General features: G+C 44.2%; 1 protein-coding gene and 1 non-coding gene across 2 annotated transcripts; both read right to left on the reverse strand.

The window, feature by feature from the left end:
• Window positions 1-1,997: 1,997 nt before the first annotated feature.
• LOC120943164 (zona pellucida sperm-binding protein 4-like) lies at window positions 1,998-17,418 on the reverse strand. Its single transcript, XM_040356301.1, has 13 exons — window positions 17,217-17,418; window positions 14,370-14,491; window positions 12,763-12,856; window positions 12,153-12,305; window positions 7,919-8,106; window positions 7,619-7,719; window positions 7,422-7,549; window positions 4,235-4,424; window positions 4,004-4,151; window positions 3,432-3,510; window positions 3,231-3,356; window positions 2,960-3,073; window positions 1,998-2,168 (listed from the first exon to the last, which is right to left on the reverse strand). Exons 1-13 carry the CDS (start codon window positions 17,392-17,394, stop codon window positions 2,023-2,025), a joined length of 1,767 nt encoding a protein of 588 aa, XP_040212235.1. The 5' UTR covers window positions 17,395-17,418; the 3' UTR covers window positions 1,998-2,022.
• On the reverse strand, window positions 9,900-10,033 carry LOC120944585. The gene has a single exon (XR_005750446.1). It is a non-coding gene; the product is annotated as a small nucleolar RNA SNORA21 (small nucleolar RNA).
• Window positions 17,419-18,762: the final 1,344 nt, after the last annotated feature.

The following is an 18,762-nucleotide window of genomic DNA, read 5'->3' on the forward strand; positions in this document are numbered from 1 at the left end:
TGTATATAAAATGCAGTTATCAAAAAGTGTTTTCCAGCGCAAAACATTTCATCCGATTTCTAAATTGCTGCATTTGTATAATCCAAAAGGGAAAAAAAAAATCGTAATGGTAAAAAAAAAAAAAAAAAAAAAAAAAGCACTTGTGGGTTTAACCAATCTTGTTTTTTGTACAATTAGTCTTTTAGGGGGCGTGTCCTATGCCAGCATACTTTTGCTGCTAGGTGTCCCTCATTCCCATCTCAAAAAGTTGGGAGGTATGCATACAGCTAGATTATAGAAAACCATAGAGATCCAAATCTCCAAAAAAACTGAGAATTTATATATAAATAATGTGAAGCTAAAGACAAACACCGGTCTAAATATAGTAAAATAAATCTCTCCACTGGTGCACATGAACCACCTCCCCCTCCAGAAAGAAACTCACCAGAATATGCCACTCATGACCGACATCAAGTGCTTGTGTAATGCATCCAATTCCTGGAAATTCTTTGTATGGCTTAGCATGGACTCTGGGTCACTCCTCTATCCAGCTCATAAAACACCATGCCTCGAGCATGGAGCTGGAATCAGTGAGACCGCTCTTGAGTTGGATGGCTTAGTGACCGTGGCAATTTACTAAGCCAACTGTACCATATTAACCAAATCAAAATGCAGTTATATATATAGCCTCGTCTCAAACCCAAGAGAAGGGTGGCCAATTGCTCTGTTACCCCATATGTAATTTCCAACTTTGACCTGATGCAGAGAACCCCTCCAGGCTCTGGGAGGGTCCCAACAACATCGCCAGGATTTACCCAACTGCCTGATTGACTGCTGGCTTTGGCTCTGTGTGCAACTAAGAGCCAGATGTGCCCACTCCCTCTCCAGCAAGGTACTACAGAGCGGCGACAGCCACTGCTCTTCACTCAGTTTGCAGTCCGCTTGTAGCCATGAGCAGTCCTGCTATTACCTAGTTCAAGCTTGGAGCCAATGTGGTACAGCTGCAGCATAGAAGTATGCATTTGACTACCCAAAACTTCCTTTAATACAGGCAGGGCCACCATCAGGAATTATGGGGCCCGTTACACGGCTTCAGGCATGGGCCCCCTGGAGTAGAGAACCAGCCTCAAATTGAGAAGTGGGGGCTGCTGCGAATTGAGAAGCGGGGGGGGCGTGAATTAAGAAGCAGGGGGGGTGTTGATAAATAACTCAGGCAGATGTAATTATGGGCAATTTAGCCTCTGTTCCAGCCATGTTCGCCCAGGGGTGTTATTACCATCCCAGGCCAAGGGTGGCAGCAGCAGAGTCAGGGTGTATTCCTCGGCAGCCAGTGGGAGAATTGTCCCGCTGTGCATGCTGGGGAGGGGTACTTAAGGGACAGACACCATTGGACCAGGGTCGGGCTGCTGTCCCACCTGGCCGGTGGTGCGTGCTCCTGAATCCGGGACCACATTGGTATGGGGTTGTGGTTTAGCCAAGTAGTCAGACTGGGTCTGCGCTTTCAAGGTGATCCTGTGCCGTCCTTCCTGCGGGAAGAAGCCACTTGATGAAGGAAGCCAGGGGAGGACCTATCCTGGAGAGGACCATGCAAGAGGCTGGTATCTTGGGAGAAGGCCTGTAAACTTCATCGAAGGATGCACCATACACAGAGAGGCTTGATGGCGATTGCCTGTCGGATCTGAGTTCTACAGAAGTTAATCTGGAGAGATCTGGGTGCTGAATCCTGTGTGAAGGGATTTTGGACAGAAAGGGTCTCATCATAAGGGAAGGTCTGTGGCAGAGACTGTACTTTATTCCGTTGGCCATTCCGGCTGCTAGGCCAGTGAGAGGGACCTATCCGAGTGAGCAATACCTACTCTGGCTAGAGTGGCGACGAGAACTGTTTGCTGGAAGCAGGAGCGCTTCCTAATTGAGATTATAGAGGCAACATGCCACCCAAAATACTCAGCAGCTCCTGCAGGGGTAGTGCTACACAAGCATCTTCAACGAGATAGAGGCAAATCACAAATGACACAAGATTTAGAAAAAAAAATCTGAATTTATTTAAATTTTGACAGTATGCATTGTGGGTCTTTGGCGTCGGTGACATCTCCAGATACCCAGAAGGGTAACAAGCACCATCAATATTCCACCTCCTACGGCTGCCCCTCTCACCCACATCAGGAAACTGGGCTTTTCATCTGTGGCACCTGATAAGACAAGTGTAAGCTTCATCATTTTCATAATTTGTTCACAAGAGGTAGTTGCCCTGGTCCATGACGACACATCTTATGCAGCAAGATTTAGGACAGCACAAATATAAAGTGTTTAAAACTGGTGCAAGTATTGTAATGTACATTGAAATAAACGTTTACATTATGTAGCAACAGATTGACAGAAATGGAAGAACCCTGCCATGAGCTACAGCCTTCTGCAATGTGTGTACTCACATCAGGGCATGGCTTGATGGCACCACAGGCCCGTCGCTACAGGCAAAAAAATTGCTTGGGGCCCCGAGCTCAGCTGGCCTGGGCCCCCCCCCCCTCCCAGGATGTAGCCGAGCTCCTCTTCCTTCCACCTGGAGTCCTGTCAATCCGGCCGGGTACAGGAGATTGTTTCCTGTTCCTGGCCGGACTGACAGGAAGTGCACCGATAGGGGACTGGGGCAGGGGAAAGAGTAGCTCGGCCATGCTACAGCGGCAGCCTAAAAGGAAGGGGAGGTAAGAATAGAGGGGAAAAAAAAAAAAAGTGTAGCGCCAACATAGGCTTTGCATGCGGGGGGTGGTGCTTGGGCCCCCCCATTTTGTTTGGGGCCCCCAAATTCCTTCAAACGGCCCTGGGCACCACCCTTGGTGTTGCTACCAGCCACTTGATCTCCACCATCACTTCTTATATAGCACCTTCCTAGAGGAAGGAATTTATTGCAACTGGTATACTGCAGCCAAGCCATTTTATACAGGGACACCATTTGAATATCTGCATTACTTTCAATGCACTTTACCTTTTGCTCTTCTGGGAACTAGTTTTTCTGCCTCAATCACATTGCCATCAATTGGTCCGTCAACACCAATAAAACCCTCATCTGTCTCATTCAGCATCTCGAAATTCCAAGAATCTGTAGAGATAGTTTGGGTCATTAGGTAATAATTGACCATGACTTACGAGGCAGGTTCTACAAAATTGAGCCAGTGGGGAAAAAATAAAAATAAAAGCCACAGTCATCCAAAATGCAGAGGTGTTGCCCTACATTACCATTGGTAATTGACTCCTACCATCATTTTTTGTAGACCCTTCAATAGACACACTCATCTTCACATTTGGGCGATTTTCAATGGCAACAACATTTATAGGACCCTTTGATACTACGATCTGCTCTAGTGGTTCCTTGGATGCACGCTCTGGTAAAAAAATAAATGGATTATGAATAGAGATTTTAATCTTTCCATCAACAGCAGAAAATAGAAGTCACTTACTCCGCCTTTGGCTGCATGATGGACTGCAAGGGTCCTGAGTGGATGGGATACACACAGAGGCACTGCAGTGGAAGTAAACCTGCAGATCAAGACATTTTTGGACAGTTTGTTAATCTGCAACCTTAGAGAAAGCCTTTCAGGCCTGGTGGATGTCATTGCTACTCTGCATTCATATTTACTGTTGCAATAACACTTTTTAAAGTCAGATACACTTAAATTGTGCACTTGCGACCTAGGGCCAGTATACAGATATCCAAGTAAGCGCCCAAACCATTGCTTAACAAATGGCCAGTGTACTAGCATTATCAGAATGGGCAATGGCAGCCCCAGACATTTCAGGAAAAGTGTTTATGCCCTTTGCACCGCCTTGATAAGAGTCAGCTTTATAGCAAGTGAAGTTAGAAAACACATATGTTACATAGTCAACAATTCAGAATAGTGTGTAGAGTTCAAACACACATGCCTTAACTGAAGTCCTAGTCTGCACAATCATTCAAGGTCAGCCAACCAGACTGGAAGTCACATATGAAGCATGACAACTTCCCATGTACAAAACGATATGGTTCACTTACCGTCTCACTGAAAGCAGTTTGGGTAGGTTCATCCACAAAAACGAAGGCACTGACAATGAAGCGCTGGTAGTATTTTGGGAAATCAACTGCGGTTTCAACAGGGGACAATACAGTGAGGTAGTCATTTTCTTCATCAGTGTAAGGGCAGCTGAAAATACATATATTGGAGGCACATTCTGAGAGTGACATCTTATTTTCAGAGCAATACAGGAAGACAGTTCATGACCTTACCTGCCAACAAGAAGAGGCCATTGCATTTCTTGGGTGGGGTCTGAGGACGGTGTGGCCCAGCAGTTATTCAAAACCAAAACTAAGTTTGGGTCAGTTCTCCTTAGTATTCTGACCTCCAAGAAAACTAGATCTCGGAGGCCTTTGATTAAAGGATAGTCTTTTTCCTGGTAATATGACCTGTACTGTGCATCTGTAGGAGAAAAATTATGCGACTTAGAACCAGTCTTCCAAAAACCATGATAAGAGTTGTTCTCTTCTCTCAAGAGCAGTTGAATAACCTACAAGGGTACAGGCATGTTTAGATGCAATCATTAGGGAAAATGCATCTGTTGGCACAGCACTACAGCAGGTTAGTTCTCATTTTGAACCCATTAGTCCTACAGCTTCCTATATATCAGCTCTCCTTCAAAGTCGCCTTTGCCTTGGTCTACCAGTACCTTGTCTGCCTTTTTGTTTTACCCACTACCCATTCTCTCTACAAGCTCCATCCACAGATTTAATGTGCTGCAAGGTTTTTGCTTAGATTTTCATTTGTTCTCAACTTCTATAGTCTGTCCTCCCTATAAGGTCCCTCAAAACTATCTGTTCCCATAAGCATGTGGTAAACCCACATCCATGTGTTGTGGGCCAATAGCCTATTCATTTTTTTGTAAAGCTAAATGCAATTAAAAAGTACCCACTTTAGATTGTAGTCCAATTTCACCAGATTTCCCCCTATAAAGCTCAACATTGAGTATTAAAGCCCCAATTTAGAATCTCTCCCCACTGATGTCAAACCCCCACATTTGACTGCCATTGAGGAAAGGTCTCCTACTCCTATTCAAAAGACCTACTGTGACAGGAGTCACTTTGGGTGGGGGGGCTTACCTTGGAGAGCTCTGGAAAGGTCACATCCAGCTTCCCCAGGCCCTCTTGTGTAAAATCACCCTGTGTCTCCAATAGGGGCACAGGGTGACCAAGAAATCCAGTCTGATCTGTACTAATGAGACTCGCAGTACAGCCACATTGGAATGTTGCGTACTTTGCTGTGTGACTGTACTCTATTGTGGCTGTCTGGCTCAAATATTATGGGCTGTTTAAGTGTTTGCTGTGAGGAAAGAGGGAGGGGGGACTCCTGCTGATAAGACTGTTTACTGATAAGAATTTTAAATACACCTGACCTGTGCATCTATTGTCAGACAGTTTAACCCGCCCTGAATCCAAGGGTGGGGTGAGTTATTTATCTGTTGCAACATGTGCTTGAATAAAGGGAGTCAGCTGGTTTTCACCCAACACTGAAGTATGGCTGGGTGAGCCAAGGGGTCTTGGATAGTGCCGTTCTGGACAAAGGAAGCTTTTACAGCAGACAGTCCTGTTGAGGATGAGGGTTCATCACACCTACGTTCTACCAAAATACTCAGGACACTACTATAAACCCAAGTGATTGTTGTCACCATAATAATCTCAACATAAAGTTCTAATCTCAATTTCAGGATCAATCATTACTGTAGGTTTGTGCACAGGAACCTCAAGGATGGAGCACACTTTCCAGTTGGTTGCTATTCTACTAGCACCTTTCTTAGAAAAGATTTGATTATGACTTTATTTCATAAAGTCACCCTGTAGGCAAGTGTAGGAGGCACTGCAGATACTACAGAAGTGGAGTCCTAAGGGAAATTGTCCCCTTAGAGAGACTCAATCAGTACTCTCTATGGAAGGCAGGTCACCTTGGAGGGGGGTGGACCTTTATGTAGGAGATTCCACATCATTCAGACACACTGGGTGAGTAAACAGGTCAGGGAAAGGAACCTGCTGGTCAGGCACAGTGCTTCATGCAGGGAAATGTGTGAGACAGTGAGGAACACTGAGCTTTAACCTCTAGGACTTCCTCCTGAAGGTTAATACCATTTGTGCAGCATTCCGCCACCCCTTTTAACAAAGCCATCCTGGCATCAATACAGTAATACAATAGAGCTAGGGTTAATGGCCTTGTTTAGTATGCCACTTACCTATTGCAACTCAAAAAATGGTCAAAGGGACACCAACACAGGATGGACTGTAGGTGCCTGAAGTAATGCAGTGCTACAACCATGTTGGATCAAAAAAATCAATGAAAAGAATTCATGGACAGCCACACACCAAAATAAACCTAAATAGGAAGCCTTTTTATTGGTGTAAAAAGGATAAAAGGATTGATTGCTTATTGCATTTGCCTGGAGTGGCGGTCTCTTTTTTTCTATGTTGGATCAAAAGTTGCAAGTGAAAAGAATAGACTTTATAGGCACCAATTATATGAAAAATTGAAATTTTAACAAAAAAAGAAAAAGCAGATACAAAACTGCAGTACGACTACAGTGGTAGCAAAATTTTCCAATAAAATCAGAAGTTGTCACACGTCCCTAATTGTTTAGCTCGACATGTTTCACGATGACTGCTTCTTCAGGAGCTAGTAAAATCTTATGTCCAAATGCACGGCATGCTTGGAAAATTGTCAAGATGGTTTGTAGTATGTGGCTATAACTTCCAAAAGAGCCGTGTCAAGTGCATTTATGATAGTATTATGTCACTATCAAGATGATCAAAAAAAGGGTATAGATGATGGCTATAATAGCTGAATATCTCCATCCTTATAGGTAGGCCAAAATATACCCAATAATATTTATAGATTAGCCTGGAATATATGTCAAAGCAGGTGTGTAGTAAAATGCCACAAATCAATAGGTACCTCCAGGTACGGAGATCCACGGATGGAAATGCTGCCATTTTGCTGTCACTGTAGTCATACTGCAGTTTTGTAGTGTATCCGATATCTTTAACCATGCATTTGTTAAAATATTTTCAATTTTTCATATAATTGGTGCCTATAAAGTCCATTACTTCCAACTTTTGATCCTACCTATTGTGACTGTTACAACTCCCAACAGTTTCCACTTTGCTAAAGCCTATGTGCCCGGTATCCCTCCCAAGAAGCCATTGGATTGATGCCCCAGCTACAACCCCTTTATCAAACCTGATCTCATACAGTCTGGAAAAATAAAAAATTCAGGGATGACACCTACATATACAAAAGGAGGCTTACTATTCTTGGCCACAAGACCCTGGCCAAAACAAAGACAAGTGGCCAGTTGAAAAGGCTTTAGGTAGCAAGCCAGTTAAGTTGTATTGGGTTCTGGAACAGCCTTTCAACAAAGCCTGGGCAGCCAATTACCTTGAGCTATTCTCATTTCCAGGAACATGGGACCTGTGGTGGATACAGGTGGAGGAGGTGGAAGAGTAACCACTTCAACCATCAGGGGGGCAGGAGCACTTTGAGAATAGTTGCAACGAACCAATAGTCTGTTAAAGAAATAAGAGTTAGTATTTTAACTTGGCAAGGTAATTCTCTCCTCTGCCCATGTAGTTTACCTCATGGTGCTGTCTCTCGTGATTGAAGCACCTTGCCATATCATCGTTTCTATTGTAGCTTCAAATGTATTTTCATAAACCACCATCTCACTCCCAGAGAGCTAAAAAGGAAAGAGCATTAGAAATGGGCAAACAAGGGTAGCTTCTATTGGTTTTGAATCATGAGCAGGCAGTATGGGAGTTGGAAGCCTCAAACTCATTTAATCACACCATGTTATGTTTTAGAGTATCTGCTATGTACCATAGCTATTCAATAGGAAATATTAGACATCCATTTCACCCCCCCCCCCCAAATCTCACCTTCCTTACTCCACAAGAAAGAGGAAACCTGAAGGCTACAAAAGCGGAATTCTTCAAAACACTTAATTCAGGGCATGATGAAGAGTCCACATCGACAACATGTGCAGAGTCCAGGATTAAGGATGGAATAGTCACATCTTTAGAAATTGCAACCAGAACCTGGCCATCAGCTGTGCATTGGGCAGTCACTGTAAAAAGCATACAAACAAGTCAATTTTCCATGTAAAGCTGGGATATGCAATTAGCAGACCTCCAGCTGTTAAACTACAAGTCCCATGAGGCATTGCAAGACTGACAGCCACAAGCATGAGACCCAGAGGCATGATGGGACTTGTATTTTTGCAACAGCTGGAGGTCCGCTAATTGCATATCTCTGATGTAAAGCCTTTCAGAATCTCAAGGATGGTTTATTATGGTGTGAAAATAGCTACTGCAAGTTTTAAAGCGACCCAATAGGAGCTCTCATCTTACAGTACATGGTGTATTCATGAGAAGGCCCGATTACAACACCAATTACCAGACCATTCGTTTTAAGTCATCAGCCTTAGAGCCGCTACTCAAGGGACACTATAGTATTCCCTTTCTCCCCCAGAAGCAACCTAAAAATGTAGGGACTTCGGAGGGGTGGATGAGCTGGACCAGCAGTCATTAGATACTCAGAAGAGGCCAACGGTGTGCAAGAAGGGAGCTATGCTAGGAATGAATTAATGGAATATCAAATTTTCTAGCAAGTTCAAAGTTATATAAAATGCATTCAGTTTTTCTTTACCTCTACCTGTATCAGGATGACAGGGTACCTTTTTTTATAGGTGGCAGGGGGGGGGGGTGTCCAGTAGCCATTGCCTACACCAGATTCTCCATTACATTTTTCATTGAGCCATTCCCAAACTACAGGGTGGGCCATTTATATGGCTACACCAAAAACAAAAGTTGGATTCCAAATGGCCGACTTCAAAATGGCCACCATGATCACCACCCATCTTGAAAAGTTTCCCCCCTTACATATACTAATGTGCCACAAACAGGAAGTTAATATCACCAACCATTCCCATTTTATTAAGGTGTATCAATATAAATGGCCCACCCTGTACAACCCTTTATGGCCATCAGCAGGAAGATTAACAGCTTTTCCTGCTTCAATACAAATTTCTCACTTTGAAGGCTCATGCAAGAACAGACCAATATATGAAAGGAGCCATCAAAAAAAAAAAAAATCTACATTTTAAGAGTTTTATTCTCTACTGGATCCCGTGTCATATGTTTTGCATTTCAGCAAAAATTGGGAAGGGGTAAAACTGGTCATGTTTTAGTGCAGTTAATGGACAATTTCCAATCTTTTTTTTTTTCTTTGTGTGGGATAAAACAAACGTTTTAACGAGACGGCAAAATAAAAAAATAAAAAAAAAGGCTTTTACATAGGGGGCAATATTTTTTTAGAGTGCTTGCAGAGTATTGTGTGTATATAATGGAGTAGAAGCCCATTGGCAGTGCCTAGTCTTGGCCACTAGAGGGCACGGCAATGACGGTTGGCGCTAAAGCAGACAACTTCCTGTTCTGTGGGTTTATAATAGGAAGTCGGCTATGTAGAAAGATCTTCAATGTACCATGTCCTCTTACTAGAAGTTTTTTTATTGTAACTACGCAAGTCTACAACTAGACTGCCACAGCTTAATACTCATCCCAGTGTCACTTGACTACTGGGTTTATACACATCAGTGTTCAGTGGGAACAGGTGGCCACGCCCCCCTGATTCCACGGACGAATCTATACCTCCAGTGTAGATTCACCTGTTAACGCACATATTTGGTCACATATTTGACACAAGTGCACAATTGAGTTTAGCGCAATTATCCCCCCTTTTTTTCACTTGTTCCTAATTTGTTTATACACAATTTAATTGCCGCTTATCAATCTCAACCTATCATCTTAGCGCAGTTGTTCCCAAAATCTTCCTCCATTAACAGCTTAATACTGGCCTAGAAAATGTCACACCACCGATTGAAGCAGTAAGGCACATGTTGCCAACCCTTCACCCAAAAGCGGTGTATTCATCTCCTCTTCCTCGACAACTCAGAGTGTCACTACACAGACACAACAAGTGCTTTTTAGAAGAGGTTCCAGTCATTTTCTATTATGCAACCGAGACAGAAGAGAATGGAACCACCTCTCAGTAGCAATACTAGTATAAACCTTAGGGCCCTTTAACAAGGGCTGTCCGATCAGGCCCGCGTGTCAGTTTTTCAGGCGGACCCATTTGGACCCTGCAGGCTCCTCTATGGAGCAGCGGATGTCAGACATGTCCGTTGGCACCCGGCCACCACCATCCGATTTACAAAAAAAAAAAAAAAGTATATTATATATATATATATATATATATATATATATATATATATATATATATATATATATATATATATATATATATATATATATATATATATAATTCACACACAGTAGTCCTATTTTCCATCCACTTGTAATGATTAACCCCTTCCATACAGGGCATTTTCACCCCCTTACTGCCCAGACCATTTTAGTTTTCAGCGCTGTTGCACTTTGAATGACAATTGCGTGGTCATGCAACACTGTACCCAAACTAAATCTGTTTCTCCCCCTCCCCCAAATAGAGCTTTCGTTTGGTGGTATTTGATCATCTCTGCGTTTTTTACGCTATAAACAAAAGAACAGCGTCAATAAAAAAAAAAAGGAAATAATCGTATATTGATTGGTTTGCGCAAAAGTTATAGCGTCTACAAAATAGGTGATACATTTATGGCATTTTTATTTTATCATTTTTACTAGTATTTTTGGCGATTTGCGATTTTTTATTGGGACCGTGACATTGCGGCGAACACATCGGACACTTTTGACACGTTTTTGGGACCACATTTATACAGCGATTAGTGCTATAAATATGCATTGATTACTGTGTAAATGTGACTGGCAGGGAAGGGGTTAACCACTAGGGGGAGTTGAAGGGGTTAATATGTTCCCTAAGGTATGTTCTAACTGTAGGGGGGAGGGGACTCACAAGGGGAGGAGACCGATGCGTGTTCCTCTGTACTGGGAACACACATCGGTCTCCTCACCGCTGACAGGAGGTGGATCTGTGCGTTCACACACACAGATCCACACTCCTGCCGTGATCACCGGCAATCGCGGGTGCCTGGCGGCAATTGCAACCGCCAGGCCACGAGCAGTGCCGCGGGCACCATAGATCGCCAGGAACACAGGACGTCATACGACGTCCACCCGGATCGAGGGAGGGTTCCTGCCGGCGTAATTTTACAATGCGCTGGTAGGGAAGGGGTGGTCCACCTTTTTTTTTTAAAGAGTCAGTAGCTACAAATACTGCAGCTGCTGACTTTTAAAATATGGACACTTACCTGTCCAGGGCGCCCGCGATGTTGCCACCCAAGGCCAACCCATGGCTTGGTCCTTAGATGCTGCCACCACCATCTTTGGTAAAGGAATCAGGAAGTGATGGTCCCTGCTGTCTTCTGGGACCTGTGCGTCTCCCAGAATACAGCGAGGGGTGGCATAGTGGAAGTGGAAGTGGGTGTAAATACCCTCCCCCTGAAAGGTGTCATATGCGACACCAAATGGGGGGTTCCAAAAAGTGGAGGTTCCATTTTTGTGTGGACCTCCGCTTTAAGCACAGATCAGATGTGTGAAACGCATCTACATGACCAACACCTGGTGTCTTTTGACCATCTGCAATAAAAAGGCACTTTTGCAGCCATTTCTTCTCTCCATTTTCCATCCATCTGGCAGATCAGATGGAGACTGACAGGCAGTCCGATTCCCTCACAGATCAGGACTATGTTCTGTACAGTGGGTAGACATGGACCGGTCATCTGCCTGCTCAGCGATCCTCTGCCAAACAAGCAGAATCAGAGGCACCTGCATTAAGGGGCCTTACGGGCATTCTAGCCCCTGTCCATGAGATCTAGATTTGTCTTGCCATTTTGGCTCCATTAATACTGGAACAGGTGAGCAATATACTGTATGTCCATGACAATACAGACAGTATTCCAGTTTTAAAAACCTCATGTCTCCTACTAGGACTTGCCTCACAGCAAGGTAGCAGAAACTGGAAAAGCACTTGAGATGGAGGCATTATCCACAATGCAGTCACCAATAGATGTTCTGAGAGTCTTGAAGTCAAGCCATTGACTTTGTTAGTCATTCTGTAAATTGGATACACTGGTCCAAGCCAATGTGATGGACTCACCTTCCTTTCCAAAGTAACAGGGAGAAGAGTCACTAGGAGAGAAGCAGCATCCCAGTCCTTCACACACATCCCTGGACACGGCATTCTCGGCACAAGGCAAACGGTCACTTTTCTGGATAGCTGCACAGTCACTGGCACTTGGGGCGTCCATAACTGGAGAAAAATAAAAAAAAATATAAGTTCCACTGAACTACATGAGTCACTCATGTTTGATACAAAGCTCAGGGTCGATCCTAGGCAGGGTGCTCCCCACCCAGGCGCCGTAGAGGTGAGGGTGCCAAAGCTCCAGAGTGCTCCCCTCCCTCCCGGATTAACCTACATACTGGTAGGTTAATCAGATCCTGTCATTTTATGTTTGTTTAAGCACATTGGGACCCTTTGGGGGCAAGACTGTGCTATATCAAGATATACATCAACTAACCTGTCTGACCCCTGATATTTACTGCACTTCCACATCAGAGCAATGTATAGGAATCAGTAAGGCAGTGTATGGGGGGGGGGGGGGTTATAAAGGGAAGAGTTCTTTCTATGCTGTACTGACCGTCTGAGATTTGCCATAAGAATTTTTTTCTACCAGATTTGGTTTAATGCACACTAGTTAAACATTTACCTGATTTTAAGGGACACTTTAGATCCTTTTTTTGATGATCCAATTCTCCATTGTCAATTCGGTCAAGGATCACAGTCATCACATAGTCTTCATCCTTCAAGTAAAAGAGCAGAAGTAGCTACAAGAAATTATGACCCTTAGTACTACTACTCTAGATTCTCATGTAAATCCTTCTTAGAACACCTCATTCAATGACAAGAATTCCCAATATTAGTACAGTGGGCAGAGCCATACAAATCATTGCTTCACACCCTATTGTCAAGATGTCTTCCAGAACTGCTGGTGTAGAGGGCAGGGGTCAAGTCCTGGGGAAAAAAGTGTGGGAACTCCCACCCAAGATCCACTCCCCCACCCAAAAAAAAAAAAAATATATATTATACGCTCATATGTGTAATTACTAAACCGCATGTTTTTTCTAAATCCCGCAGCAGACCTCCGCAATGTCTCCTGGGAACAATGACAAAAGCTCCCAGGAGACATTGCGGCATCGAGGAAGTGACGGAATACCCGCACACCACCCGATGAATCCATATACAGGGAGCGTCCAGTAACATAAAGGATTACTAAGGTTCGCCTGCCCCTGACAGTGACTCGAGCTGGGCATCGCCGCTTAGTGAAGGATTGGCTCTGACAGCTTGGCTGCTCTAGTCCTGCAAAGGTTACAGAGTTCCTGCTGTGAAAAAAGTGCAGGAACTCCGTTCCCATAGGACTTGAGCCCTGTTAGTAATCCTTTATGTTACTGGTTGCTTCCTGTATAGGGATTCATAGGGTAGTCTGCGGGAATTCCGTCACTTCCTCGATGCCGCAATGTCTCCTGGAAGCTTTTGTCATTGTTCCCAGGAGACATTGCGGAGGTCTGCCACAAGTTATCGCGGGATTTAGAAAGAAGAAAGAACTTGCTTATGATGAATCCATATACAGGAAGCGGCCAGTAACAAAGGATTACTAAGGTTCCCCTGCCTTGAGCATCCCCGCTTAGTGAAGGATTGGCTCGGGCGGCTCGGCTGCTCTAGTCCTGCAAAGGGAACCGAGTTCCTGCTGTGAAAAAAGTGCAAGAACTCGGTTCCCGCAGGACTTGAGCCCTGGTAGAGGGCAAATATAGCTCAATATAAAAGCCATTAATTTCAAACTGCATACAGTTTCAGGAGGAGACTTCACCATCCTTAGTGCTGTGCAAGCCATAGCTTTTATGGGGTAGGGTCTGGGGGTTCAACAAGATAAGCTGTATGGTTTGTGTGAAAAATGGGTACTAAAGTGCTGATATGAACCAAATCTACCACTGGCTTCCGTGTGCATGCGCAGGAGTGGCATCAGCGCTGCTCTGGACAGTCACAGTGCCGGAGCAGCGATACCCAGAAGTCACTCTGGGTATCGCGACGGAGGACGTGTCCGAGGACCGCTTTGTTCTCAGGTAAGTAATTCATAATGAGCTGGTATGCTATGCATACCAGCTCATTATGCCTTTGTCTTGCAGGGTTTTTTTAATATAGGGTTCACTTCCTCTTTAATGCATACTGTTAGATAGGTTGATTCGGTTGTCAGCAAGCTGGCTAGTGAGTAAAGCTTGGATCTTTCCTTGGTCTTGTTTATAACAAAGGTTTACCCACCTCCTCCCTTACATAGCACCCATCATAGGCAGCAGTGACCAGCAGAGTCTTCTCCACGTCCCGTCCTATCCACAGGCCACATGCCGTGTCATTCTGGAGAGAGCGGGCATTATCTTTATTATCTGGAAGAGGCAAATAGTGGATTCAAATGAGAGGTTCAGTATACACGAATCAAATACACCTTCCAGACAACATTATACATGTTCAGTCATTCTGCTACCACAATTAAAGGGTCACTAAAGGAAAAAAATGTTTTTGCTGAAATGACCGTTTACAGGGTATAGAGACATAAAAGTTAACAGATTCCTTTTAAAAATGATTACAAATAGATAAAAATCAATCCTATAATGTGCCTGCAGGTTAGTTTCACTTTTAAACTGGTTTCATGTTCCTGTGAACTAGAGAGACACACAGAACAAAAAACAAATCCAGGGCAGTGTTTTGTTTTTAAAATGAATCTGATTGGTTCTGTTAAGTTTTAGACACACAGTAATGACAGCTTAGACCACCGTGAAAAGCTCCCAGTACTGTGGTTATAAGGAAACAGACAACCAGGAAGTGTGGAGATCACAGCAACTTCAAAGCAAAAAACAAACAATAAGGACATGGAACCAGTACTGCAGTAAGGTAAAGGAAGTTATTAACCAAAAAAAATAAAAAATTCCTTTAGTGATCCTTTAAGTGGTTTTAGGACAATTGGGGGAGAGAAAAAAAAAAAAAAAAAAAAAAAAAGAAGAACCCCCCATACAATCGCTGTGAGTGAACAGGCCTAGCACATACCTCCCAACTTTTTAAGATGGGAATGAGGGACACCTATCAGCAAAAGTATGCAGGCATAGGACACGCCCCCTTAAAGAAGAGGGGTACAAAAAAAAGTTGGTTAACCCCACAAGTGCTTTTTTACCACCATTTCTTTATATTGGCTTTTTGGAATTTACAAATGTAGCAATTTAACAAAAATCAGAAGGTTTAGCTCTGGGAAACACTTTGATAAAGTGTATTTTATATACAAGCTATATAGATCAGACCAAATTGAGGGACAATGCTTCCAATCAGGGGAAAGTCCCTCCAAATCATCATCAACAGTTGGGAGCTGTGCTAGCACAGCCAGATTCATACCCTGTACAAATTAGTTACCAGTGCCGTTGCCTGTAGCCACTCTCTAATCTGTTAAATGCGATTAAGGACTCTGCATTGCCTAACTGCAGCAGAGGGGGAAAAAAAAAAAAAAAAAAAAAAAAATCACCCACCCAAATCTCAGGATAGGGTTGATACCCTCTCATCATGTCAAACCTAAACACTTTAGCAGTGTACTGCCATTTTTGTAGTACACAAGTAGATGCAGAACCTGTACAACTCGCCCCCCAAATCATGCTACATCAAAACACATGGCACCCCCCCCCCCGCAGGTGAATGAGCAATGTGTGCAATTAAGTCTTAACGGCACCAGGCACTGCACACTTTCACCCCCCATAGCAAGCCACTATGGGGGGCTGGGATGCAGACATACAAACCCCCCCCCCCCCCTTATAGCTCATAGATTGGCAACCCCTGCTGTATGGCCATGTATAGTGCTGTATACTGAACCTTCCGAGACAGTGAGTCTACCATGGTGCATCCTCTGAAAATGCTGACAAGTTTTTTGCACTATAAACAAAAAAAAAAAAAAAAAAAAAAAAAAAAAAAAGCTAAATTTTGCTTTTTACTTTCTGCTATAATAAAAATCCTCCGAAAAATTATAAAGAAATTCTCTTCCTCAGTTCAGGCCGATACGTATACTACATATTTTTTAAAAAATAAATAAATAAAAAAAAAAAGTCGCAATAAGCGTTTGTTTGCGCAAAAGTTATAACGTCTACAAAATCAGGGATAGTTTTATGGCATTTTTATTCATAATTAAATCCCCCCCCCCCCCCACTAGTTATGGCGGTGATCAGCGATTTTGATCGTGATTGCGACATTACGGCAGACAAACATTTTTTGGGGCCATTGTCATTTTTACAGCGAAAAGCGTGGCACATCACTGATTGTCTGTTCCCTATGGGAAAGGTTTGTTTACACTTACCTCTCCCCGTTCTTCAGCTCTGTGACCCGATCGCGGGAGACCAGCGGGGTTCGGGTCCAGAATGCAGGACCAGGTCGCGAGCGGCCGCACTCCCGACATATATCGGCGTGAAGGGGTCATTAAGCGGACACACACACACACACACACACACACACACACACACACACACACACACACACACACACACACACACACACACACACACACACACACACAGTCATTATGCAACAGTGGAGTCTCAAGGTACGGGACATCCCTTGATTAGACATTATGCACTATACAACAATCTCTATATCTATATCTATTCCAAAAACCCCTTTCAGGTTTTTATTGCTGTCATTTTCCCCATTGGAAAGATTCACTCCATTTGTCCCATTTACTGAGAGCAAAAGGAAAATCACAAATTGAGTAGGGGGGGGGGGGTTCCAAGAACAGGAAGTGAAGGGGGAAATCCTCTATTGGGGACACTAGTTATGACGACCACCAGAATTCCCTCACTTCAGGAGGGATCTCCTCTCACTTTTTGTTTTGGCTATGAGACCGGAAGGGAACTCTGCAGAGGCGCATTGCAAGCAATATTAACCCTTTATCTGCTGCTAGCAGGGGTTAATAACGCACCGCTAGCAGCCAAACCCTGCAGCAATTCCGACGGTATAGCGCCGCTATACCACCACCGCGCCTCCCGCCCTAGTGTGAAAGGGGCCTTTGTGCAATGGTTGTGTTCTACCACAGGGACATGAAAAGGTTCATCACAAACATCTGACTTCCGATCTTTTACTCACCCAATACTGCAATATCAGCTGCAAACACTTCTACACCCACAGGAAGAGAAAAGCTCATGTCTTTGGCCCCGCAGTGCACACCAGACAACTGATCCAATGTCATCCCTGCAGAGTGCACTAAGCCAAGTAAATAACAGCTCCATAGGCCGCCCAGGAAACCTTCTATGGAGAGCCCCATACTGAATAATGATCACACCTCCCCAATGTGGACAGAGATTTATACCACCAATAGGAGGCTGGGCCAGTGAGCTGACCAATAGGAGGCTGGGCCAGTGTGCTGATTGGACAGGTGTGAGCGAGAAATCTGGTGTATTAACCCATTATTTATAGGGCTGGTAATATAAATACCATAGAGCAGTGGTCATCAACCCTGTCCTGCAGGGCCCACTAACAGGCCAGGTTTTATGTATTACCTTGGGGGAGATGCAGACTAGAATACTGCGATCACTGAGGAGCAAATGATATCAGCTGTGATGTATTTCAGTTATCTTGCAAACCTGGCCTGTTGGTCGGCCCTGAGGACAGGAGTTGATGACCACTGCGCATAGAGAGGCACTACTGCACATCCACACATGACTTCAGATTTATATATCTTAATCACTTAACCACTTCCTTACTGGGTACTTAACCCCCCCCCCCCCCCTCCTTCCCAGACCAATTTTCAGCTTCCAGCACTGACGCACTTTGAATGACAATTGCGCGGTCATACAACGCTGTACCCAAAACATTTTTTTTACACAAATAGAGATTTCTTTTGGTGGTATTTAATCACCTCTGCGGTTTTTATTTTTTGCTAAACAAACAAAAAAAATTGAAAAATTTGAAAAAAAAAATATGTTTCAGAATTGGTTATAAAACTTTGCAAACAGATAATTTCTCTCCTTCATTGATATGCCCTGATATGCTGCACTGGTGACCACTGATAAGGCGGCACGGATAGGCACAGATAAGGCGGCACTGATAGGGAAAGATAAGGCGGCACTGATGGCCACTGATGGGTGGCACTAATGGGTGACACTGATGGGGGCACTGATGGGCACTGTTAGGTGACGCTGATAGGCACTGGTAGGTGACACTGATGAGCACTGGTAGTGGACACTGATGGGCGGCACTGGTAGGTGACACTGCTAGGTGGCACTGTGGGCACTGATGGGTGGCACTGTGGGCACTGATGGGTGGCACTGTGGGCACTGGTGGTTGGCACTGTGGGCACTGATGGGTGGCACTGTGGGCACTGGTGGTTGGCACTGTGGGCACTGATGGTGTTAGGGTTGCCACCTCATCCCTTTAAAACAGAACACATATGAATTACACAGGTTCTGGGGCTAGTTGAATGCAGATAAGGCAACAAGTGAGTTTAATTACCACATTAATCTGCCACAGAACCTGTGTAATTAATATGTGTTCTGTTTTAAAGGGATGAGGTGGCAACCCTAGATGGCGTGGGCGGAACTGTGTGTACTGATGAGTGGCACTGGTGGGTGGCGCTGGTAGTCACTGGCAAGTGATTCTCCCTTATCGGGACCGATGTCCTGATGACAGCCGC

Source organism: Rana temporaria, chromosome 6, assembly GCF_905171775.1.
Source record: "Rana temporaria chromosome 6, aRanTem1.1, whole genome shotgun sequence".
NCBI classification, from domain to species: domain Eukaryota; kingdom Metazoa; phylum Chordata; class Amphibia; order Anura; family Ranidae; genus Rana; species Rana temporaria.

What these genes read in the sequence shown, in the direction of transcription:
- LOC120943164 (XM_040356301.1), bottom strand. Translation starts at nt 17,394, where the DNA reads ATGGGGCTCTCCATAGAAGGTTTCCTGGGCGGCCTATGGAGCTGTTAT. An exon ending in TTTCTTGTGGAGTAAGGAAG is followed by an intron (nt 7,720 to 7,918) that starts GTGAGATTTGGG and finishes TTTCCTTTTTAG; the next exon opens with CTCTCTGGGAGTGAGATGGT. An exon ending in AGGGTCTACAAAAAATGATG is followed by an intron (nt 3,074 to 3,230) that starts GTAGGAGTCAAT and finishes CTATCTCTACAG; the next exon opens with ATTCTTGGAATTTCGAGATG.